Genomic DNA, 22,704 nt, shown 5'->3' on the forward strand with positions numbered 1-22,704 from the left:
TGCCTAGCAACAATTGACCTTCTTTAACCAATCACAAAATTACCAGCCTCTTATATAGATATTGTGCCCAGTCAGGCACTCTCCTTATCTAATATATCTGTCCAACTACTGTGTGTAATTTATATTGTTCTGGGTCACAACTTTGCATGTAGTATGTGAACAATAACATAGACTACAACAGATATGATTCTAAATAAAAGCTTTCGTTGAGTATCAGGAATATGATCATCTCAAATACTGACTAGAAACAGGGCCATCTTAACAGCATAGTAAGCCCTGGCCAAAGCAATGCACTGAGGCCACTACCCACCCATTCACAGGAAGCAGTTAACAAATAAATTATAACATGCCCCTCCTGCGTTCCTGCACCATCTCTCCACATGCTTCCATACAGTGTATGACTATTAGCACTCTGATTTGTGGATAACTCCAGCCATAAACCAATCGGCATGCTGACAAGCCCTTCACTGTCTGGCTACAGGCTGGGAGGCAGTTAGAGAATGCTGCCCCATCTCTGCTGAAAGGCCCCTAGAATTGTGGGGCCCTGGGCAGCTGCCCAGTGTGACTATACATTAGGATGGCCCTGGCTATAATATAATAATTTATAATGAGATAATAATCCCCTAAATATGGACATTATCAGCCAGTAATTAGCTGTTCTTCAAAGAATATCTTTATTTTTTTATGTGCTAAATAGTGTTTATTGATATTAACCACTTAACCAGCTAATGTTTTTACCCAACAAATGTCATTAAGTTTAGAATGTATTTTTTTTTTTAAATGGATTAAATATTTATATGATGAAAAAAAAAAATATATGCTAGGGAGTGTCTTGCAACTTCTCATCTCCATAAGCTCCCTTTGTAATAGTATCTCCCAACCCCGAGTCGTAATAGAACCCCCAGTGGCACTATGTCCCCAGTGGTATTACTCCCAACCCCAATGGCAGCTATTATCCCCTCCACCACCACTATGTGTCAGTGTAAATATATGTATAATCCACCCCCTTCAGCCTAGCACCACTAATTTCTCTAACGTCCTAGTGGATGCTGGGGACTCCGTCAGGACCATGGGGAATAGCGGGCTCCGCAGGAGACAGGGCACATCTAAAAAGCTTTTTAGGTCACATGGTGTGTACTGGCTCCTCCCCCTATGACCCTCCTCCAAGCCTCAGTTAGGTTTTTGTGCCCGTCCGAGAAGGGTGCAAACTGGATGGCTCTCTTAAGGAGCTATTTAGTAAAGTTTTTTTTTAGGTTTCTAATCAGTGATTCCTGCTGGCGACAGGATCACTGCAACGAGGGACTTAGGGGAGAGACTGGCAACTCACCTGCGTGCAGGAGGATTGAAGTCTTAGGCTACTGGACACTGAGCTCCAGAGGGAGTCGGAACACAGGTCAGCCTGGGGTTCGTCCCGGAGCCGCGCCGCCGATCCCCCTTACAGACGCTGAAGAAAGACGGCGGAACGGAGGTCCGGAAACAGGCGGCAGAAGACTTCACAGTCTTCAGAGAGGTAGCGCACAGCACTGCAGCTGTGCGCCATTGTTGTCACACGGCTCACTGACACGGTCACGGAGGGTGCAGGGCGCTGCTGGGGGCGCCCTGGGCAGCAATATAAATACCTATTTGGCAAATAAATACATCACATATAGCCATTAAGGCTATATGTATGTATTTTAACCCAGGCCAGTTATTAAAAAACCGGGAGGAAAAGCCCGCCGAAAAGGGGGCGGAGCTTATTCTCCTCAGCACTCAGCGCCATTTTCCTGATCAGCTCCGCTGGTGAGGAAGGCTCCCACTCTCCCCTGCACTGCACTACAGAAACAGGGTTAAAAGAGAAGGGGGGCATAAATTGGCGATATAATGATATATTAAGAGCGCATATATAGAAACAACACCTTCTAGGGTTGTTATATACATTATAGCGCTTTTGGTGTGTGCTGGCAAACTCTCCCTCTGTCTCCCCAAAGGGCTAGTGGGTCCTGTCCTCTATCAGAGCATTCCCTGTGTGTGTGCTGTATGTCGGTACGTGTGTGTCGACATGTATGAGGAAAATGTTGGTGAGGAGGCGGAGCAAATTGCCTGTAATGTTGATGTCACTCTCTAGGGAGTCGACACCGGAATGGATGGTCTACTTATGGAATTACGTGATAATGTCAACACGCTGCAAGACGGTTGACGACATGAGATGGCCGGCGGACAAATTAGTACCGGTCCAGGCGTCTCAGACACCGTCAGGGGCTTGTAAAAACGCCCATTTACCTCAGTCGGCCGACAGACACAGACATGGACACTGACCCCAGTGTCGACGGTGAAGAAACATACGTAATTTTCCTTTAGGGCCACGAGTTACATGTTAAGGGCAATGAAGGAGCTGTTACATATTTCTGATACTACAAGTACCACAAATAAGGGTATTTTGTAGGGTGTGAATAAACTACTTGTAGTTTTGCCTGAATCAGATAAATTAAATGAAGTGTGTGATGATACGTGGGGTTCCTCCGATAGAAAGTTATGGGCGGTATACCCTTTCCCGCCAGAAGTAAGGGCGAGTTGGGAAACACACCTTAGGGTGGATAAGGCGCTCACACGCTTATAAAAACATGGCGTTACCGTCTCTAGATACGGCCGCCCTCAAGAAGCCAGCTGATAGGAAGCTGAAAAATATCATGACAGTATATACACACATACTGGTGTTATACTACGACCAGCAATCGCCTCAGCCTGGATGTGCAGCGCTGAGGGGGCTTGGTCGGATTTCCTGACTGAAAATTTTGATACCCTTGACAGGGACAAGATTTTATTGACTATAGAGCATTTTAAGGATGCATTTCTATATATGCGTGATGCGCAGAGGGATATTTGCATTCTGGCATCAAGAGTAAATGTGATTTACATATCTGCCAGACGAAGACACGACAGTGGTCAGGTGAGGCAGATTCCAGACGGCATGTGGAAGTATTGCCGTATAAAGGGGCGGTCCATCGGACCTGGTGGCCATGGCAACAGCTGAAAAATCCACTTTTTGTTACCCCGAATCACATATCGGCAAAAAAGGACACAGTCTTTTCAGTCTCAGTCCTTTCGTCCCCATAGGGGCAGGCGGGCAAAGGCCAGTCATATCTGCCCAGGGGTAGAGGAAAGGGAAGAAGACTGCAGCAAGCAGCCCATTCCCAGGAACAGAAGCCCCTCACAGCTTCTGCCAAGTCCGCAGCATAACGCTGGGGCCGTACAAGCGGACTCAGGTGCGGTAGGGGGTCATCTCAAGAGTTTCAGTACGCAGGGGGCTCACTCGCAAGGGAACTCCGGGATCCTACATGTAGTATCCCAGGTGTACATTGGAAATTCGAGACATCTCCCCCTCACACAATTCACAGGCTGTATTCCCAGCAGGTGATAATCAAAGTACCCCTCTTACAACATGGAAGGGGGTAGTATCCCACACTATATTGTGGTACTGAAGCCAACCGGCTCGGTGAGATCTGAAATATTTGAACACTTACATACAAGCGTTCAAATCAAGATGGAGTCACTCAGAGCAGTGATAGCGAACCAGGAAGAAGGGGACGATATGGTGTCACTGGATATCAGGGACGCTTACCTACAGGTCCAAATTTGCCCTTCTCACCAAGGGTACTTCAGGTTCCTGGTACAGAACTGTCACTATCAGTTCAGACGCTGCCGTTTGGGTTGTCCACGGCGCCCCGGGTCTTTACCAAGGTAATGGCCGGAATGATGATTTTTCTTAAAAGGAAACATGGACGCTTTCCTGATAAGGGCAAGGTCCAGAGAACAGTTGGAGGTCGGAGTAGCACTATCTTAAGTAGTTCTACGTCAGCACGAGTGGATTCTAAATATTCCAAAATCGCAGCTTTTTCCGATGACACGTCTACTGTTCATAGGGATGATTCTGGACACAGTCCAGAAAAACGTGTTTCTCCCAGTGGAGAAAGCCAGGGAGTTCTCCGAGCTAATCGGGATCCTCCTAAAACCAGGAAAAGTGTCAGTGCATCATTGCACAAGAGTCCTGGTAAAAATGGTGGCTTATTACGAAGCAATTCCATTCGGCAGATTTCCCGCAAGAACTCTTCGGTGGGATCTGCTGGACAAATGGTCCGGATCGCATCCTCAGATGCATCAGCGGATAACCCTATATCCAAGGACAAGGGTGTCTCTCCTGTGGTGATTACAGAGTGCTCATCTTCTAGAGGGCCGCAGATTTGGCATTCAGGATTGGATGCCGGTGACCACGGAGGCCAGCCTGAGAGGCTGGAGAACAGTCACACAGGGAAAAAATTTCCAGGGAAGTGTGATTAAGTCTGGAGAATTCTCTCTGCATAAATAAGCTTAGAGCAAATTTATAAGGCTCTAAACTTAGCAAGACCTCTGCTTCAAGGTCAGCCGGTATTGATCCAGTGGGATAACATCACGGCAGTCGCCCACGTAAACAGAAAGGGCGGCACAAGAAGCAGGAGGGCAGTGACAAAACTGCAAGGATTTTTCGCTAGGCGGAAAATCATGTGATAGCACTGTCAGCAGTGTTCTTTCCGGGAGTGGACGACTGGGAAGCAGACTTCCTCAGCAGGCATGACCTCCACCCGGGAGAGTGGAAACTTCATAGGGAAGTTTTTCAGCATGATTGTGGACCGTTGGCAAAGACCAAAGGTGGACATGATAGCGTCCCGCCCGAAAAACGGGACAGGTATTCCGCCAGGTCATGAGACCTTCAGGCGATAGCTGTGGATGTTCTGGTAACACCGTGGGTGTACCAGTCAGTGTATGGGTTCCCTCCTCTGTTTCTCATAACCAAGGTATTGAGAATTATAAGACATAGAGGAGTATGAACTATACTAGTGGCTCCGGATGGGCCAAGAGGGACTTGGTACCCGGAGCTTCAAGAGATGCTCACAGAGGACTAAGGGCCTGGGGAGCTAAGAAGGGACTTGCTTCAGCAAGTACCATGTCTTTTCCAAGAATTACCGCGGCTGCGTTTGACGGCATGGCGGTTGAATACCGGATTCTGAAGGGAAAAAGGCATTCCATAAGAGGTCATACCTACCTTGGTCAAAGCCAGGAAGGAGGTGACCGCACAACGTCATCACCACATGTGGTGAAAATATGTTGCGTGGGTAAGGCCAGGAAGGCTCCACGAAGGAAATTCAACTAGGTCGATTCTGCACTTCCTGAAAACAGGAGTGTTTTGAGTCTCAAATTGGGGTTCATTAAGATTTAAATTTCGGCCCTGTAGATTTTCTTCCAGAAAAAATTGACTTCAGTTCCTGAAGTCCAGATTGTAAAGGGTGTATTCCATATACAGTTCTTTTGTGCCTCTAGGGGCACCGTGAGATCTCAACATAGTGTTGGGATTCCTTAAAATCATATTGGTTTGAACCGCTCAAATCTGTGGATTTGAAATATCTCACATGGAAAGTGACCATGCTGTTGACCAATATCTCACATGGAAAGTGACCATGTTGTTAGTCCTGGCCTCGGCCAGGCGATTGTCAAAAAGAATGGGCGGTTTTGTTTTACAAAAGCCCATATTAGAATTTTCCATTTGAACAGGGCAGAACTGGGACTCGTCTCCAGTTTCTTCCTAAAGGGGTGTCAGCGTTGTCACCTGAAACAACCTATTGTGGTGCCTGCGGCTACTGGGGACTTGGAGGACTCCAAGTTACTAGACGTTGTCAGGGCCCTAAAAATATATATATATATATATATATATATAGTTAGGACGGCTGGAGTCAGAAAGTCTGACTTGCTGTTTATATTGTATGCACCCAACAAGCTGGGTGCTCCTGCTTCTAAGCAGTCTATTGCACGCTAGATTTGTAGTACAATTCAGCTTGCACATTCTGTGGCAGGCCTGCCACAGCCGAAATATGTAGATGCCCATTCCACAAGGAAGGTGGCCTCATCCTGGGCGGCTGCCCGAGGAGTCTCGGCATTATAACTTTGCCGAGCAGCTACGTGGTCAGGGGAGAACACGTTTGTAAAATTTTACAAATTTGATACTCTGGCTAAAGAGGACCTGGAGTTCTCTCATTCGGTGCTGCAGAGTCATCCGCACTCTCCCGCCCGTTTGGGAGCTTTGGTATAATCCCCATGGTCCTGACGGAGTCCCCAGCATCCACTAGGACGTTAGAGAAAATAAGAATTTACTTACCGATAATTCTATTTCTCGTAGTCCGTAGTGGATGCTGGGCGCCCATCCCAAGTGCGGATTGTCTGCAATGCTTGTACATAGTTATTGTTACAAAAATCGGGTTATTACTATTGTTGTGAGCCATTTTTTCAGAGGCTACTTCGTTTTGTTATCATACTGTTAACTGGGTTCAGATCACAAGTTGTACGGTGTGATTGGTGTGGCTGGTATGAGTCTTACCCGGGATTCAAGATCCTTCCTTATTGTGTACGCTCGTCCGGGCACAGTACCTAACTGAGGCTTGGAGGAGGGTCATAGGGGGAGGAGCCAGTACACACCATGTGACCTAAAAAGCTTTTTAGATGTGCCCTGTCTCCTGCGGAGCCCGCTATTCCCCATGGTCCTGACGGAGTCCCCAGCATCCACTACGGACTACGAGAAATAGAATTATCGGTAAGTAAATTCTTATTTTTTATGTGGGGCATTACATACCACCATACCAAATTTGCCCTCCCCCGGCACTTGCCTCTTCCCACCTTTCCTCTCCCCCACTTTGCCACTCCCCACCAGTTACCGGCGCATGCGCCTCAGAGTTCTGTTTGCATGGCATTCTGGGGCTTGATTTCGGCAGTGATGTCATACAGTCACATGCTGCAATGTCACTTCCAGGGGCGACAGCAGAACATGTACACAGCAGAAATTCCTCATTCCCAGCCAGGGGGCTCAGTGGGATAGCGCGGTTGCATCCTATTCGACCGCGTAAGGTAAATCATTAATAGACGCTTGCAGATAGTAATATTGATTGTTTTATAAACTTTATTCGCCTCTCAGCACTATTGGCCATATCATATCAGAAAAATACTGCAATTAGGCCTGTTAGTGCAATCATCAGATGGCATAGGTTCTACATACACAATGATTCCATATCAATATAATAGAAAACAACATTAACTTGACTTTTTGTTTCTTTGTATTAATTACAGGGCACTACTACAAAACCCCCCCAGAAAACTCAAATAATTATTATTTCTTCTCTTAAGCTAAAGGCTTAATTATTTAAGCAGCTTATAACTTGGCATTGCTAACAGTCTTTGTTCTTTTTGCAGGGAGTTTGTAATGAAGTTGAAAGCCTACAGTCACTTTTATGGCAGCATGCCTGCCCTCGTCTGCCGTCACAGCACTGTTGTAGAAAATGACACATCTTGCTGGAATGGACAGGAAATTGTTGAGAGGTATTTTATACTATTTTAGCTACTTGTTCCACCCTTCTGTGACAAGTCTATGCCATATCCATCGTGTAAGGGGTGTACTACGATATACTGGCGCTCGGGATCCCGACGCCCAGCATACCGGCGCCGAGATCCCGGCCGCCGGAATCCCGAGCGCAAAAGAGCCCATTGTGGGCACGGTGGCGCGCGTTATTCTCCCTCCAGGGGTGTCGTGGATACCCCAAGAGGGAGAATAGTTGTCAGTATCCCGGCGGTTGAGATCCCAGCGCCAGTATGCAGAGCGCTGGGATCCAGACAGTCGGGATATCAAGTGCCTCCCCTTGTAAGCAGTGCTCCCAAACTAACAAATGCACAGAAAAAATTCTTAAAGCTATGTCTGCAAATGCTAGGAGCTTAGGAGACAAAATTCCAGAGCTAATTGCGATAATGACAAGGAATAACCTGGATTTTGTGGCAATTACAGAGTCTTGGTGCAATGAGAATCATGACTGGGACTTAGCTATACCAGGATACAATTTATTTAGGAAAGATAGAATAGGAAGAATAGGAGGAGGGGTAGCAATGTATGTGAAAAAAAGCATAAATGCTACTTTAATACAAAATATTGAAGCCAAAACTGAGGCCCTTTGGGTCACCATAGAAACTGGGAAGAAGGACATTATTCGCATTGGGGTGATCTATAGACCACCAGGCCAGGGGCAGGATTTGGACAGGAACCTATTGTTGTACATCTCTAAAATGGCTTTTAAGGGAGAAGTCATAATCATGGGAGACTTTAATTTACCTGATGTAAATTGGGAGGGGTCTTTTGCAAGTTCAGCTACAAGTGGCAAATTTCTACATTCCTTACAGGGAGCATCTCTCAAACAATTGGTGAGGGAGCCCACTCGCAAAGACTCAATATTAGATCTTATTCTTACAAATGGTGATAGGATATCTGATATATATGTGGGTGAGCACCTGGGATCCAGTGATCATCAAGCAGTATGGTTTAGTATAAAGACAGGATCCAACTCCTCTCACACAAAAACAAAGGTGTTGGATTTTAGAAATGCAGACTTTGCAAAAATGGGGAGATGTTTAAGTGATTCATTGGCAGACTGGAGGAACTTGGAAGGAGTGCAGGAGAGGTGGAAAAAAATGAAAAGTGCATTACTAAGTGCAACAGACCTTTGTATCAAAATGGTTAGGAAAAGCACCAGGAAAAGGAAGCCAGTGTGGTTCACAAAAGTAGTATCAACTAGTGTGAAAGCAAAAAAGATGGCTTTTAGGAAATACAAACAGACTCAAAATAATAACGACAAAGAGGTGTATCTGGACAGACGGAAGGATGCTAAGAAAGTGATCAGACGTGCAAAGGCAGAAGCTGAGGAGAAAATGGCCCAGTGAATAGATAAAGGGGGCAAAACTTTTTTTAAGTATATAAGTGAAAGGAGAAAATCAAATGGAGGAATAATAAGACTTAAGACAGAGAGTGGGCATTTGGTGGAGGGAGACAAGGCAATAGCAGATCACCTAAATAATTATTTTTGCTCAGTATTTACTACAGAAGAAGGGATGGGGCCACAGTTAAATTGCAAGGACATTCATAAAAATAAGGTAGATGAAAATACATTTACAGAGGAGAAGGTCCTAACAGAACTTTCAAAACTAAAAGTGGATAAATCAATGGGACCAGATGGGATACACCCAAGGATACTCAAAGAGCTAAAAGATGTGCTGGTTACACCTTTAACAGATTTATTTAACCAGTCACTAAATACAGGTGCTATTCCAGAGGACTGGAAAAGAGCAAATGTAGTTCCACTGCACAAAAGTGGAAGCAAGGAAGAAGCAAGTAACTACAGACCAGTAAGCCTTACATCAGTAGTAGGGAAAGTAATGGAAAAACTATTAAAAGAAAGAGTAGTGGAATATCTTAAATCAAACAACTTACAGGATCCAAAACAGCATGGATTTACTGGTGGGAGATCATACCAAACAAATCTTATTGACTTTTTTGACTCTGTGATGAAAATAATAGATCAAGGGGGAGCTGTAGATGTAGCATATCTAGACTTTAGTAAGGCATTTGACACTGTCCCACATCGCAGACTGCTAAATAAACTTGAAAGCCTGGGGGTGGATTATAAATCAGTTAAATGGATAAGAACCTGGTTGCAGGATAGGAAACAGACAGTCGTAGTTAATGGAGTGCAATTTATGGAGGGAAATGTTACCAGTTGGGTACCCCAGGGATCTGTACTTGGTCCAATTCTCTTTAATATCTTTGTTGGTGACATTGCAGATGGTATTGAAGGAAAGATATGCCTTTTTGCAGATGATACAAAGATATGCAACAGGGTAGACACACCGGGAGGGGTCAAACAAATGATTAATGACCTAGGTAGGCTTGAGAAATGGTCAAGAACGTGGCAACTACAGTTTAATGCTAAAAAATGCAAAATCATGCACTTGGGTCTCAAAAACCCAAAGGCTAAGTATAGTATCAAGGGTACTATAATGGAAACTACTGAGGAGGAAAGAGATTTAGGAGTCACTATTTCAAGTGACTTGAAGGCAGGAAAGCAATGCAACAAAGCAATGAGAAAGGCAAGTCAGATGCTTGGTTGCATAGGGAGAGGAATCAGTAGCAGGAAAAAAGAAGTGATAATGCCACTGTATAGGTCATTGGTACGGCCCCATCTGGAATACTGTGTCCAGTTCTGGAGACCCTATCTCCAGAAGGATATAAATACATTAGAGAGTGTACAAAGAAGGGCAACTAAAATGGTGCATGGCCTACATCACAAAACTTACCCGGAAAGGCTAAAAGATCTTAACATGTATAGTTTGGAGGAGAGAAGGGAAAGGGGAGACATGATAGAAACTTTCAAATATATAAAGGGTCTTAACAAAGTTCAGGAGGGAAACATTCTTCAAAGGAAAAGAAGCATTAGAACTCGAGGGCATACATTGAGACTGGAGGGGGGGAGGTTCAGGGGAAATTTAAGGAAAAATTACTTCACAGAAAGGGTAGTGGATAAGTGGAATAGCCTCCCATCAGAGGTGGTAGAGGCTAAGACTGTAGGGCAATTTAAACATGCTTGGGACAGGCATATGAATATCCTTACAAAGAATCAAGGTTAAAAAAGGGTTGAGATTGCCTAAAGGATAAAATAAAAAAGGGGCAGACTAGATGGGCCAAGTGGTTCTTATCTGCCGTCAAATTCTATGTTTCTAATTATTTTAGTTTAGTTTTTTAAATTAGGGCAAAAACCTCTAAGTAAATATGCACATACACAGGTGCTCGTCCAATCACTGACCATCCAGATTTCTATTAGGTTTGAGAGCAGATTCAGTTACCTGCGAACAACCGCCGGGACTGCTTCTGGCAACTTTACAGGATGTGTCCCAGAGTTAGCCACAGTCAGTCAGCCACGAACTGCCACCGAAAAGGCTTTAGGTGCCTTTGTACGATGTGTAGACAAACAATGGCAGTTGCTCGGTCATTCCTGGAGATAATTATATATCAGGTGCTAAAAACGGGGAGGGGTCACAGACAAACAACAGACAGGGAGGGGGGGGGGGATTTGCAAATCCCCACCCCTAAGTTTCCCCCCAGCACACTAAAAATTACCTGTAACCATACCTGAACCTATCTGGTAATAGAAATTCAGAGAATTAGTCACACGTTTGCAAACGCATGTGTAGCTGCTGAGCCACTTCACGGCTTCTCCCGATATCAGCAGTCCTAACACTACATAATAGCAGTGCTCAGCAGTGACGTTGAAATCATTCTCCACTGCGCTTGAGTCAGGTGCATTCCCCCTCCTTTGCCTATATCGTAGGCAGATGTATAGGCTTGAATGGCCTTTTGCTGCTCCTCCATCCTCTGAAGCATATAGAGGGTTGAATTTCACCTCGTTACTACCTCTTGCTTCAGATGATGGCAGGGCAGGTTCAGGAGTGTGTGCTGGTGCTCCAGTCTTCGGCACGCGGTGGCTGAATGCCGAAAGTGGCCCGCAATTCTTCGGGCCACTGACTGCATCTCTTGCACGCACCTGTCGTTTTTTAAATAATTCTGCACCACCAAATTCAATGTATGTGCAAAACATGGGACGTGCTGGAATTTGCCCAGATGTAATGCACGCACAATATTGCTGGCGTTGTCCGATGTCACAAATCCCCAGGAGAGTCCATTTGGGGTAAGCCATTCTGCGATGATGTTCCTCAGTTTCCGTAAGAGGTTGTCAGCTGTGTGCCTCTTCTGGAAAGCGGTGATACAAAGCGTAGCCTGCCTAGGAACGAGTTGGCATTTGCGAGATGCTGCTACTGGTGCCGCCGCTGCTGTTCTTGCTGCGGGAGGCAATACATCTACCCAGTGGGCTGTCACAGTCATATAGTCCTGAGTCTGCCCTGCTCCACTTGTCCACATGTCCGTAGTTAAGTGGACATTGGGTACAACTGCATTTTTTAGGACACTGGTGACTCTTTTTCTGAGGTCTGTGTACATTTTCGGTATCGCCTGCCTAGAGAAATGGAACCTAGATGGTATTTGGTACCGGGGACACAGTATCTCAATCAAGTCTGTAGTTGCCTGTGAATTAACGGTGGATACCGGAAACACGAATCTCACCGCCCAGGCTGCCAAGGCCTGAGTTATCCGCTTTGCAGCAGGATGACTGCTGTGATATTTCATCTTCCTCGCAAAGGACTGTTGGACAGTCAATTGCTTACTGGAAGTAGTACAAGTGGTCTTCCGACTTCCCCTCTGGGATGACGATCGACTCCCAGCAGCAACAACAGCAGCGCCAGCAGCAGTAGGCATTACACTCAAGGATGCATCGGAGGAATCCCAGGCAGGAGAGGACTCGTCAGACTTGCCAGTGACATGGCCTGCGGGACTATTGGTTTTCCTGTGTAAGGAGGAAATTGACACTGAGGGAGTTGGTGGTGTGGTTTGCAGGAGCTTGGTTACAAGAGGAAGGGATTTAGTGGTCAGTGGACTGCTTCCGCTGTCATCCAAAGTTTTTGAACTTGTCACTGACTTATGATGAATGCGCTGCAGGTGACGTATAAGGGAGGATGTTCCGAGGTGGTTAACGTCCTTACCCCTACTTATTACGCTTGACAAAGGCAACACACGGCTTGACACCTGTTGTCCGCATTTGTGTTAAAATAATTCCACACCGAAGAGGTGATTTTTTTTGTAATTTGACCAGGCATGTCAATGGCCATATTCGTCCCACGGACAACAGGTGTCTCCCCGGGTGCCTGACTTAAACAAACCACCTCACCATCAGAATCCTCCTTGTCAATTTCCTCCTCAGCGCCAGCAACACCCATATCCTCATCCTGGTGTACTTCAACAGTGATATCTTCAATTTGACTATCAGGAACTGGACTGCGGGTGCTCCTACCAGCACTTGCAGGGGGCGTGCAAATGGTGGAAAGCGCCACCTCTTCCCGTCCAGTGTTGGGAAGGTCAGGCATCGCAGCCGATACAATTAGACTCTCCTTGGGGATTTGTGATTTAGAAGAACGCACAGTTCTTTGCTGTGCTTTTGCCAGCTTAAGTCTTTTCATTTTTCTAGCGAGAGGATGAGTGCTTCCATCCTCATGTGAAGCTGAACCACTAGTCATGAACATAGGCCAGGGCCTCAGCCGTTCCTTGCCACTCCGTGTCGTAAATGGCATATTGGCAGGTTTACGCTTCTCCTCAGACGATTTTAATTTTGATTTTTGGGTCATTTTACTGAACTTTTGTGTTTTGGATTTCACATGCTCTCTACTATGACATTGGGCATCGGCCTTGGCAGACGACGTTGATGGCATTTCATCGTCTCGGCCATGACTAGTGGCAGCAGCTTCAGCACGAGGTGGAAGTGGATCTTGATCTTTCCCTATTTTACCCTCCACATTTTTGTTCTCCATTTTTTAATGTGTGGAATCATATGCCAGTATCAATAGCAATGGCCTACTGTATATATACTGCGCACAACTGAAATGCACCACAGGTATGGATGGATAGTATACTTGACGACACAGAGGTAGGTAGAGCAGTGGCCTACTGTACCGTACTGCTATATATTATATACTGGTGGTCAGCAAACTGTGCAAAACTTAAATGCACCACAGGTATGGATGGATAGTATACTTGACGACACAGAGGTAGGTAGAGCTGTGGCCTACCGTACCGTACTGCTATATATTATATACTGGTGGTCAGCAAACTGTGCAAAACTGAAATGCACCACAGGTATGGATGGATAGTATACTTGACGACACAGAGGTAGGTAGAGCAGTGGCCTACTGTACCGTACTGCTATATATTATATACTGGTGGTCAGCAAACTGTGCAAAACTGAAATGCACCACAGGTATGGATGGATAGTATACTTGACGACACAGAGGTAGGCAGAGCAGTGGCCTACTGTACCGTACTGCTATATATTATATACTGGTGGTCAGCAAACTGTGCAAAACTGAAATGCACCACAGGTATGGATGGATAGTATACTTGACGACACAGAGGTAGGTAGAGCAGTGGCCTTCTGTACCGTACTCCTATATATTATATACTGGTGGTCAGCAAAATTATGCACTGTACTCCTACTATATACTACAATGCAGCACAGATATGGAGCGTTTTTCAGGCAGAGAACGTATAATACTGGTGGTCACTGATCAGCAAAACTCTGCACTGTACTCCTCCTATATAATACTGCTGGTCCCCAGTCCCCACAATAAAGCAGTGTGAGCACAGATATATGCAGCACACTGAGCACAGATATGGAGCGTTTTTCAGGCAGAGAACGTATAATACTGGTGGTCACTGGTCAGCAAAACTCTGCACTGTACTCCTCCTATATAATACTGCTGGTCCCCAGTCCCCACAATAAAGCAGTGTGAGCACAAATATATGCAGCACACTGAGCACAGATATGGAGCGTTTTTCAGGCAGAGAACGTATAATACTGGTGGTCACTGGTCAGCAAAACTCTGCACTGTACTCCTCCTATATTATACTGCTGGTCCCCAGTCCCCACAATAAAGCAGTGTGAGCACAGATATATGCAGCACACTGAGCACAGATATGGAGCGTTTTTCAGGCAGAGAACGTATAATACTGGTGGTCACTGGTCAGCAAAACTCTGCACTGTACTCCTCCTATATAATACTGCTGGTCCCCAGTCCCCACAATAAAGCAGTGTGAGCACAGATATATGCAGCACACTGAGCACAGATATGGAGCGTTTTTCAGGCAGAGAACGTATAATACTGGTGGTCACTGGTCAGCAAAACTCTGCACTGTACTCCTCCTATAATACTGCTGGTCCCCAGAATAAAGATATGCAGCCCCCTGAAACAAAGTGAGAAGACGCCAGCCACGTCCTCTCACTATCATTTCCAATGCACGAGTGAAAAATGGCGGCGACGCGCGGCTCCTTATATAGAATCCGAATCTCGCGAGAATCCAACAGCGGGATGATGACATTTGGGCGCACTCGGGTTAACCGAGCCATACGGGAGAATCCGAGTATGCCTCGGACCCGAGTAAAATGGGTGAAGTTCGGGGGGGTTTGGATTCCGAAGAACCGAACCCGCTCATCTCTACTTAAAATACAATTATTTCTGTATTTTTTTCTAAGGGTGCATGACCATGCCTCCTGTGATTAGACTACTCCCCCTGAAAAGTACTTGGGCCCAGCCAGGCTTTCTCCTGCCCTGTGAATGATGACTACATTACTTAGTCAGATGTCATCTGACGGAATTACATGTCCTTCCCAGTCAGATACTAATGATCTTTTTGGATCCATGTACAAGTTGTCATCCATGAAGCCTGGCCCTTCTGCAGTTTAAACATTTAGGTGTGTACAGTATTTAAAAGTGTTGCTCTTCTTTAAATCCATGAAAGCAAAACACAGTCTAGCTGTAGGAATCATTGTGTTATGATGGAGTGGACTCTTTCTTTGAAGATTCGGTGTTGCTTGCGGGTCTTCTGGTAGTGACCCCTGTACACCCAGGGTTGAGTCTCATAGAACGCACTCAGCAGGTCTTCTTGCCTATAAAAGCCGCTTTTCCCATAAGACTTTATGCATCTACCAGTACTGGGATGCCCACCAGGACTTACGCCACTGGCCGTAGTATGAGCTCAACCCCTGGGTTACCTGAATCAAAGCCGATAGAATGAAGGACTGAAAGAGGATAGGAGTTACTCCAAGACAAGAGACTGGAGAACTAACAAGAGACACTGAAACACAGAACTCTCCCAAACTCTGGACAGCTTTCAGGCGAAGAGAGAACATAAAGTACATACACATACAATACACTACAAAACAAAGTTAGACCAAAACAATGAAGAGACAGAGCCATTGGCATAGAGAGTACTGAGGGTATGTAGGTGAGGTAGATAGCTAAGGAAATACAAGACAGTAGAGCAAGAAGACGAGGAGTACTATAAACAGAAATAACTAAAGCAATCCAGACAGATTATGTGGCTGACACAGAGTAGCATGCTGAAAATTATGTGCTGACACTGGGCTGGATACAGGAATACAGAGTTGGATGCTGGATGCTGGAAACTATGGGCCTAATTCAGACCCAATCGCTGCTGTGCGTTTTCGCACAGTAAGCGATCGGGTCTGTACTGCGCATGCGTATGCACCACAATGTGCCGGCGTGTCAGACAACTGCACCGGGCATCGGTGCATACTGACGATAAGGGCGTAAAAATCGAACGTAAGGTGACTGACAGGAAGAGGCTGTTTGTGGGTGGCAACTGACCGTTTTCAGGGAGTGTCCGGAGAAACGCAGGAGGGACCAGGTGTTTGAAGGGAGGGTTTCTGACGTCAGCTCCGGCCCCGATCATGACACTGGAAGAGTAAGTCCTGGGCTGTGCAGAGAAGTTTGTGCAGCTCTCCTGCACATGCGATTGCATCCCTGCACACCGAATTCCCCCTCCCCCTGTAGGTGGTGACTACCTGATCGCAGGGATGCAAAAAACACACCCTAGCTATCAGGTCTGAATTAGGCCTAATTCAGAGTTGATCGCAGCAGCAAATTTGTACGCAGTTGGGCAGAACCATGTGCACTGCGGGGAGGGGGGGGGGGCAGATATAACATGTGCAGAGAGAGTTAGATTTGGGTGGGGTGTGTTCAAACTGGAAACTAAATTGCAGTGTAAAAATAAAGCAGCCAGTATTTACTCTGCAGAGAAACAAAATAACCCACCCAAATCTAACTCTCTCTGCAAATGTTATAGCTGCCCCACCTGCACTGCACATGGGCCCTCATTCCGAGTTGTTCGCTCGCTAGCTGCTTTTAGCAGCATTGCACACGCTAGGCCGCCGCCCTCTGGGAGTGTATCTTAGCTTAGCAGAATAGCGAACAAAAGGTTAGCAGAACTGCTACTAAATAATTCCTTGCAGTTTCTGAGTAGCTCCAGACCTACTCCTAGATTGCTCCTCGGTCTGTTTAGTTCCTGGTTTGACGTCACAAACCCGCCCTGCGTTCGTCCAGCCACTCCCCCGTTTCTCCAGCCACTCCTGCGTTTTTTAGCACATTCCCTGAAAACGCCAAGTTGCCGCCCAGAAACACCCACTTCCTGTCAATCACACTATGATCACTGGAGCGTTGCAAAAACGTCGCTCGAGCTTGTGTAAATCTCCAAAGTTTTGTGTTAAATTACTAAGCACATGCGCGCGGCGTACCATGCGCATACGCATTTTCCACCTAATCGCTGCATTGCGAAAAACGGCAACGAGCGAACAACTCGGAATGACCACCATGGTTTTGCCCAATTGCTAACAAATTTGCTGCCGCGATCAACTCTGAATTACCCCCAATATAACTGACACAGTAGGATGCAGATGATTACGTAACTGACACTGAACAGAACACAGGAGTAACTGGGTTCAATGCTGATAATTACACAATGGACACAGAAGTACGTAATGCAAAGGATGGTAGAAATGAATCCAGACAAAAGTATCCACAGCGAGAACTAGAACCTGGAGACAAAGGCTCCGGCAGCAACTAGGAACTACAGTATGACCAGCAAGCAGTGCAAGGCAGACTCAGAAGATAAAGGAGACAAGAGCCAATCACCAGCCTTCTGCAGCCAAGCATCCAGAGATCACTAATACCATGCTGCATCAATTAAACAGACAGAACAGAGCTGCAGACAGCACATATAACACATTGCAAGTGGCTGTACACTTTGCTTATTTATCTACAGTAGTATGAGGATTTGGGCATCTGATCATCATGAGATGTCATCATGACTCAAAAGTGTGTGACATCATTAGTCATGTGGGGTGGATGCGGGTGTGCTCTTTGGTGATATCCCATGCAGGTCACTAATACGGGTGTTTGTGGATAGGGCTTGCAATCTCTCTATTGCAGTTTGTGTGAAATGCAGAGTGTGTCTCAGTTTGCAAATAATGATGGTCATGATATTGGTGCGACACTAGTCTGACCTGCTAGCTGCTGATTTGCTAGCATATTTGTTATATTATCTTTTGGTGCGACCTTCAAGTTAAATTACAGTTAATCTTGTCTGAGATTATGCAAATATCTAGAAGCTCAGCGACCTTATGTATATAAGGAATCTTTCGGGTGACCTCTACATCAACCAGTGGCGAATGAAATAATTTTCATTCTTCATACTTGAGTCAAATAAATTCTCAGTGCCATTAGGGAAGTATAGGCTGAAGTGTGCATCAGTAACCTTCCGGTATTAATTAACCTGTACTTACAAATCTGACCTAAAACACTACAGGGAGGACGAGATGTCAGCAGATCAGTTTTGCTTCCAGTACATGCGTCTATTAATATGGATAACCAGGCTCGAGGTGTTGTACGACCTCTACTTGTCCAGTGCAAGAATCAGTTTAGGGAATTTTTTCCATCTAATTTAATGTGCATTTAAAGTTTGATTTTGCAGTTAATATTTAATGGATGTTAATAGAGCCTATGTTAAATGTCTCCAGAGCTCATCGGCAGTACTTTAATTCAGTATGTAAGATTGTATGTGACATCTCTAATAGCTATTCAGCCAAATTACAAACTGTGTGTTGTGTTTCCCATTATTTATTAGGATTTTTACAGGTTGTATGAGGGGCCAGGTTCATTTATCAGTATATCTAAAGCTGAATACACATGACAGGATGTAAGAATGTTCAAAAAAGCTAAATGCTTAATGCAAGAATTTAAAAGGTGATGGTATAGAATTAATGTGGATATGCATACGTTTTATATGGTGGCACATTGTGTACAACACATCTTACAGTATTATGTAAAAAAGCACATTATGGGCCTAATTCTGAGTTGATCGCTGCAGCAAATTTGTTAAGAGTTGGGCAAAACCATGGTGGTCATTCCGAGTTGTTCGCTCGTTGCCGATTTTCGCTATGCTGCGATTTGTTGCTAAATGCGCATGCGCATGGTACGCAGAGCGCATGCGCTAAGTTATTTTACACAAAACTTAGTAGATTTGCTGGTGTTCCTGCGGCGCTTTTCAGTCGCACTGCTGATCGGTGAGTGATTGACAGGAAAGGGGCGTTTCTGGGTGGTAACTGAGCGTTTTCCGGGAGTGTGCTAAAAAACGCCGGCGTGTCAGTGAAAAACGCAGGAGTGTCTGGAGAAATGGGGGAGTGGCTGGCCGAACGCAGGGCGTGTTTGTGACGTCAAAACAGGAACTAAACGGAACAAGCTGATCGCAATCTAGGAGTAAGTCTGGAGCTACTCAGAAACTGCAAGGAAATATTTATTAGCAGTTCTGCTAATCTTTCGTTCACTATTCTGCTAAGCTAAGATACACTCCCAGAGGGTGGCGGCCTAGCATTTGCAATGCTGCTAAAAGCAGCTAGCGAGCGAACAACTCGGAATGAGGGCCCATGTGCAGTGCAGTGGGGACAGATATAACATGTGCAGAGAGAGTTAGATTTGGGTGGGGTGTATTCAAACTGTAATCTAAATTGCAGTGTAAAAATAAAGCAGCCAGTATTTACCCTGCACAGAAACAAAATAACCCACCCAAATCTAACTCTCTCTGCAGATGTTATATCTACCACCCCCTGCAGTGCACATTGGCCCTCATTCCGAGTTGTTCGCTCGGTAAAAATCTTCGCATCGCAGCGATTTTCCGCTTAATGCGCATGCGCAATGTTCGCAGTGCGACTGCGCCAAGTAAATTTGCTATGCAGTTAGGAATTTTACTCACGGCTTTTTCATCGTTCTGGCGATCGTAATGTGATTGACAGGAAATGGGTGTTACTGGGCGGAAACAGGCCGTTTTATGGGCGTGTGGGAAAAAACGCTACCGTTTCCGGAAAAAACGCAGGAGTGGCCGGAGAAATGGGGGAGTGTCTGGGCGAACGCTGGGTGTGTTTGTGACGTCAAACCAGGAACGACAAGCACTGAACTGATCGCAGATGCCGAGTAAGTCTGAAGCTACTCAGAAACTGCTACGAGTTGTGTAATCGCAATATTGCGAATACATCGTTCGCAATTTTAAGATGCTAAGATTCACTCCCAGTAGGCGGCGGCTTAGCATGAGCAAATCTGCTAAAATCCACTTGCGAGCGAACAACTCGGAATGAGGGCCATGGTTTTGCCCAATTGCTAACAAACTTGCTGCTGCGATCAACTCAGAATTACCCCCTATAAGGAGACCCAATAACAACAGGAGGAGAAATATTAGGATAGATGACTCTCCTCCTAAGATCTTACAATCTAAATGGGTGATGTGATGCAAATAAAAAAAATGAAGCAAGATGCAAAATCTTGGAATACAGGTAACAAATGTTAGGCATTTAAATTGTTGCCAAAGGAAGGGGTTTACACCCAGGCAGAGGCGGAACTACCAGCAGGGCAAGCAGTGCGTTGCACTGGGGCCCGCCTCTGTCCAGGGGCCCAAGCATGTAATGAGTCAAACTGACTCATTACATGCCGCTGTGCGCTGCCGCCCACAGAGGAGAAGAGCAGCGGCACGGACGGGGGAAGGAGGAGGACGGAGGTGAAGGAGGGAGCCGCAGCAGCGCTTTGTTAATGGTGGAGGCGCTGCTGCCCCTCTGCTTCACTATAGGCTGTCTTCCGAGAACAGCCTATAGTGAAGCAGGGGGGCAGCAGCAGCAGCGCTTCCACCAATAACACAGCGCTGCTGCGGCTCCCTCCTCCACCTCGTCTACTGCCCGGGAATCGTCAAGCTGCACGAGGAGCCAGAGACAGCGGAGAGGGTAAGTATGATTCTACTTTCTTTCTTTCTCTTTCTTTCTTTCTTTCTTTCTTTCTTTCTTTCTTTCTTTCTTTCTTTCTTTCTTTCTTATTTCTTTCTTTCTTTCTGTCTCTTTCTTTCTTTATTTCTTTCTGTCTCTTTATTTGTTGGGACTGCCTGCCGCTATGTGTAAAAATGGGGGACTGCCTACCGCAATGTGTAAAAAGGGTGGACTGCCTGCCGCTATGTGTAAAAATGGGGGACTGCCTGCCGCAATGTGTAAAAAGGGGGGACTGCCTGCCGCAATGTGTAAAAATGGGGAATCTGCCTGCCGCAATGTGTAAAAATGGGGAATCTGCCTGCCGCTATGTGTAAAAAGGGAGAATCTGCCTGCCGTAATGTGTAAAAATGGGGAATCTGCCTGCCGCAATGTGTAAAAATGGGGGACTGCCTGCCGCAACGTGTAAAAAGGGGGAATCTGCCTGCCGTAATGTGTAACAAGGGCACGCTGTCTGCCGTAATGTGTAACAAGGGCACGCTGTCTGCCGTAATGTGTAACAAGGGCACGCTGTCTGCCGCTATGTGTAAAAAGTGTACGTTGTCTGCCGTTATGTGTAAAAAGTGTACGCTGTCTGCCGTAATGTGTAAAAAGGGGACGCTGTCTGCCGTAATGTGTAAAAAGGGGGACGCTGTCTGCCGTTATGTGTAAAAAGTGTACGCTGTCTGCCGCTATGTTTAACAAGGGCACGCTGTCTGCCGTTATGTGTAAAAAGTGTACGCTGTCTGCCGTAATGTGTAAAAAGTGCACGCTGTCTGCCGCTATGTGTAACAAGGGCACGCTGTCTGAGTTATGTGTAAAAAGGGGACGCTGTCTGCCGTAATGTATAAAAAGGGGGACGCTGTCTGCCGTAATGTGTAAAAAGGGGACGCTGTCTGCCGTAATGTGTAAAAAGAGGAATCTGTTCGCTGTAAGGTGTAAAAGGGTCTCTACCTGGTGTAGTGGTGCTACTGTGCGGCGTAATTTGAAGAATGGAGACTACTGTGCACCGTTTTAGGAATTGGTATTATTTTGTGGCCACACCCCTTCCCCGCGAAGCCACGCCACTATGTATTTTTGCGCGCGCCTGCGGCGCGCACTGCCCCTGTTTTGCATGCAGGGGTGGGGCTCCGATGCCGTTTCTTGCACACAGTGCTAAAATGTCTAGTTACGGCACTGTTGCTAGGTATCCATTTCTCTGGCCCTGAGCAGGTCCCCCTCACCAGATCCTCTCAAGGGGTGAGGGGGTGGACATGGGGGGGGGGCAAAGCATTTTGTCGCACCTGGGCCCACCGCTTGCTAGTTCCGCCACTGCACCCAGGGGCAGATTTAGGGGAGAGTGCGCCCCTAGGCACAACAGAACAGCTGCACCCCCTCCCAATTTTATTATTTTGATTGGATATAAGTTCTCATTTGATGATAGTCAATTTAATAGAATAATAAATTATAATTATGTATAAATATTTACTAAGTAGGGCAGCTTACAGAGGCAATATGTGGATGTCCTACCTATTTACGCTCCATTCAATATGGTATATGGTACAGTACAGTGAAAATATTTTGCAGTTACTGGTACATTTCAGTCTTACAGTAAATGCCACCATTAGAGGGGTATTGGGGGCACAGCTGTCCTGGGTCCAGCCTCTCTGACAGAGTGGAGGGCCCGGGTAGCTCAAGGCAACGTCTGTCCGGCGCCATCCGTCCCTGCCCTTTCCACAGCTATGCTCTATTGAAAATGTCCCTTTTAAAATGGCCGCTGCCTCAGAAGAGACAGTTATTAATGATACTAGAGGAGACTCTAGTTTCTTTAATAACTGTCTCCTCTCAGGCATGGTAGAGTGGCCAGACGGAAGCCACTCCTTAGTATAAAGCACATGGCAGCCCGCGTGGAGTTTGCCAAAATGCACCTGAAGGACTTTCAGACCATGAGAAACAAAATTTTCTGGTCTGATGAGACAAAGATTGAACTCTTTGGCGTAAATGCCAGGTGTCATCTTTGGAGGAAGCCAGGCACCGCTCATCACCAGGCCAATACCATCCGTACAGTGAAGCATGGTGGTGGCAGCATCATGCTGTGGGGACGTTTTTCAGTGGC

General features: G+C 46.0%; 1 protein-coding gene across 4 annotated transcripts in view; it reads left to right on the plus strand.

The window, feature by feature from the left end:
- GPC3 (glypican 3) overlaps positions 1-22,704 on the plus strand; it is a 1,559,491-nt gene that overhangs the window by 776,124 nt on the left and 760,663 nt on the right. For all 4 annotated transcript variants that reach the window (XM_063937475.1, XM_063937478.1, XM_063937476.1 and 1 more), the window contains exon 5: positions 7,249-7,374. In XM_063937475.1, coding sequence (XP_063793545.1) covers positions 7,249-7,374 — 126 coding nt within the window. The remainder of the gene's footprint in view (positions 1-7,248; positions 7,375-22,704) is intronic.

This window comes from Pseudophryne corroboree, chromosome 8 (genome assembly GCF_028390025.1).
Source record: "Pseudophryne corroboree isolate aPseCor3 chromosome 8, aPseCor3.hap2, whole genome shotgun sequence".
Classification (NCBI taxonomy): domain Eukaryota; kingdom Metazoa; phylum Chordata; class Amphibia; order Anura; family Myobatrachidae; genus Pseudophryne; species Pseudophryne corroboree.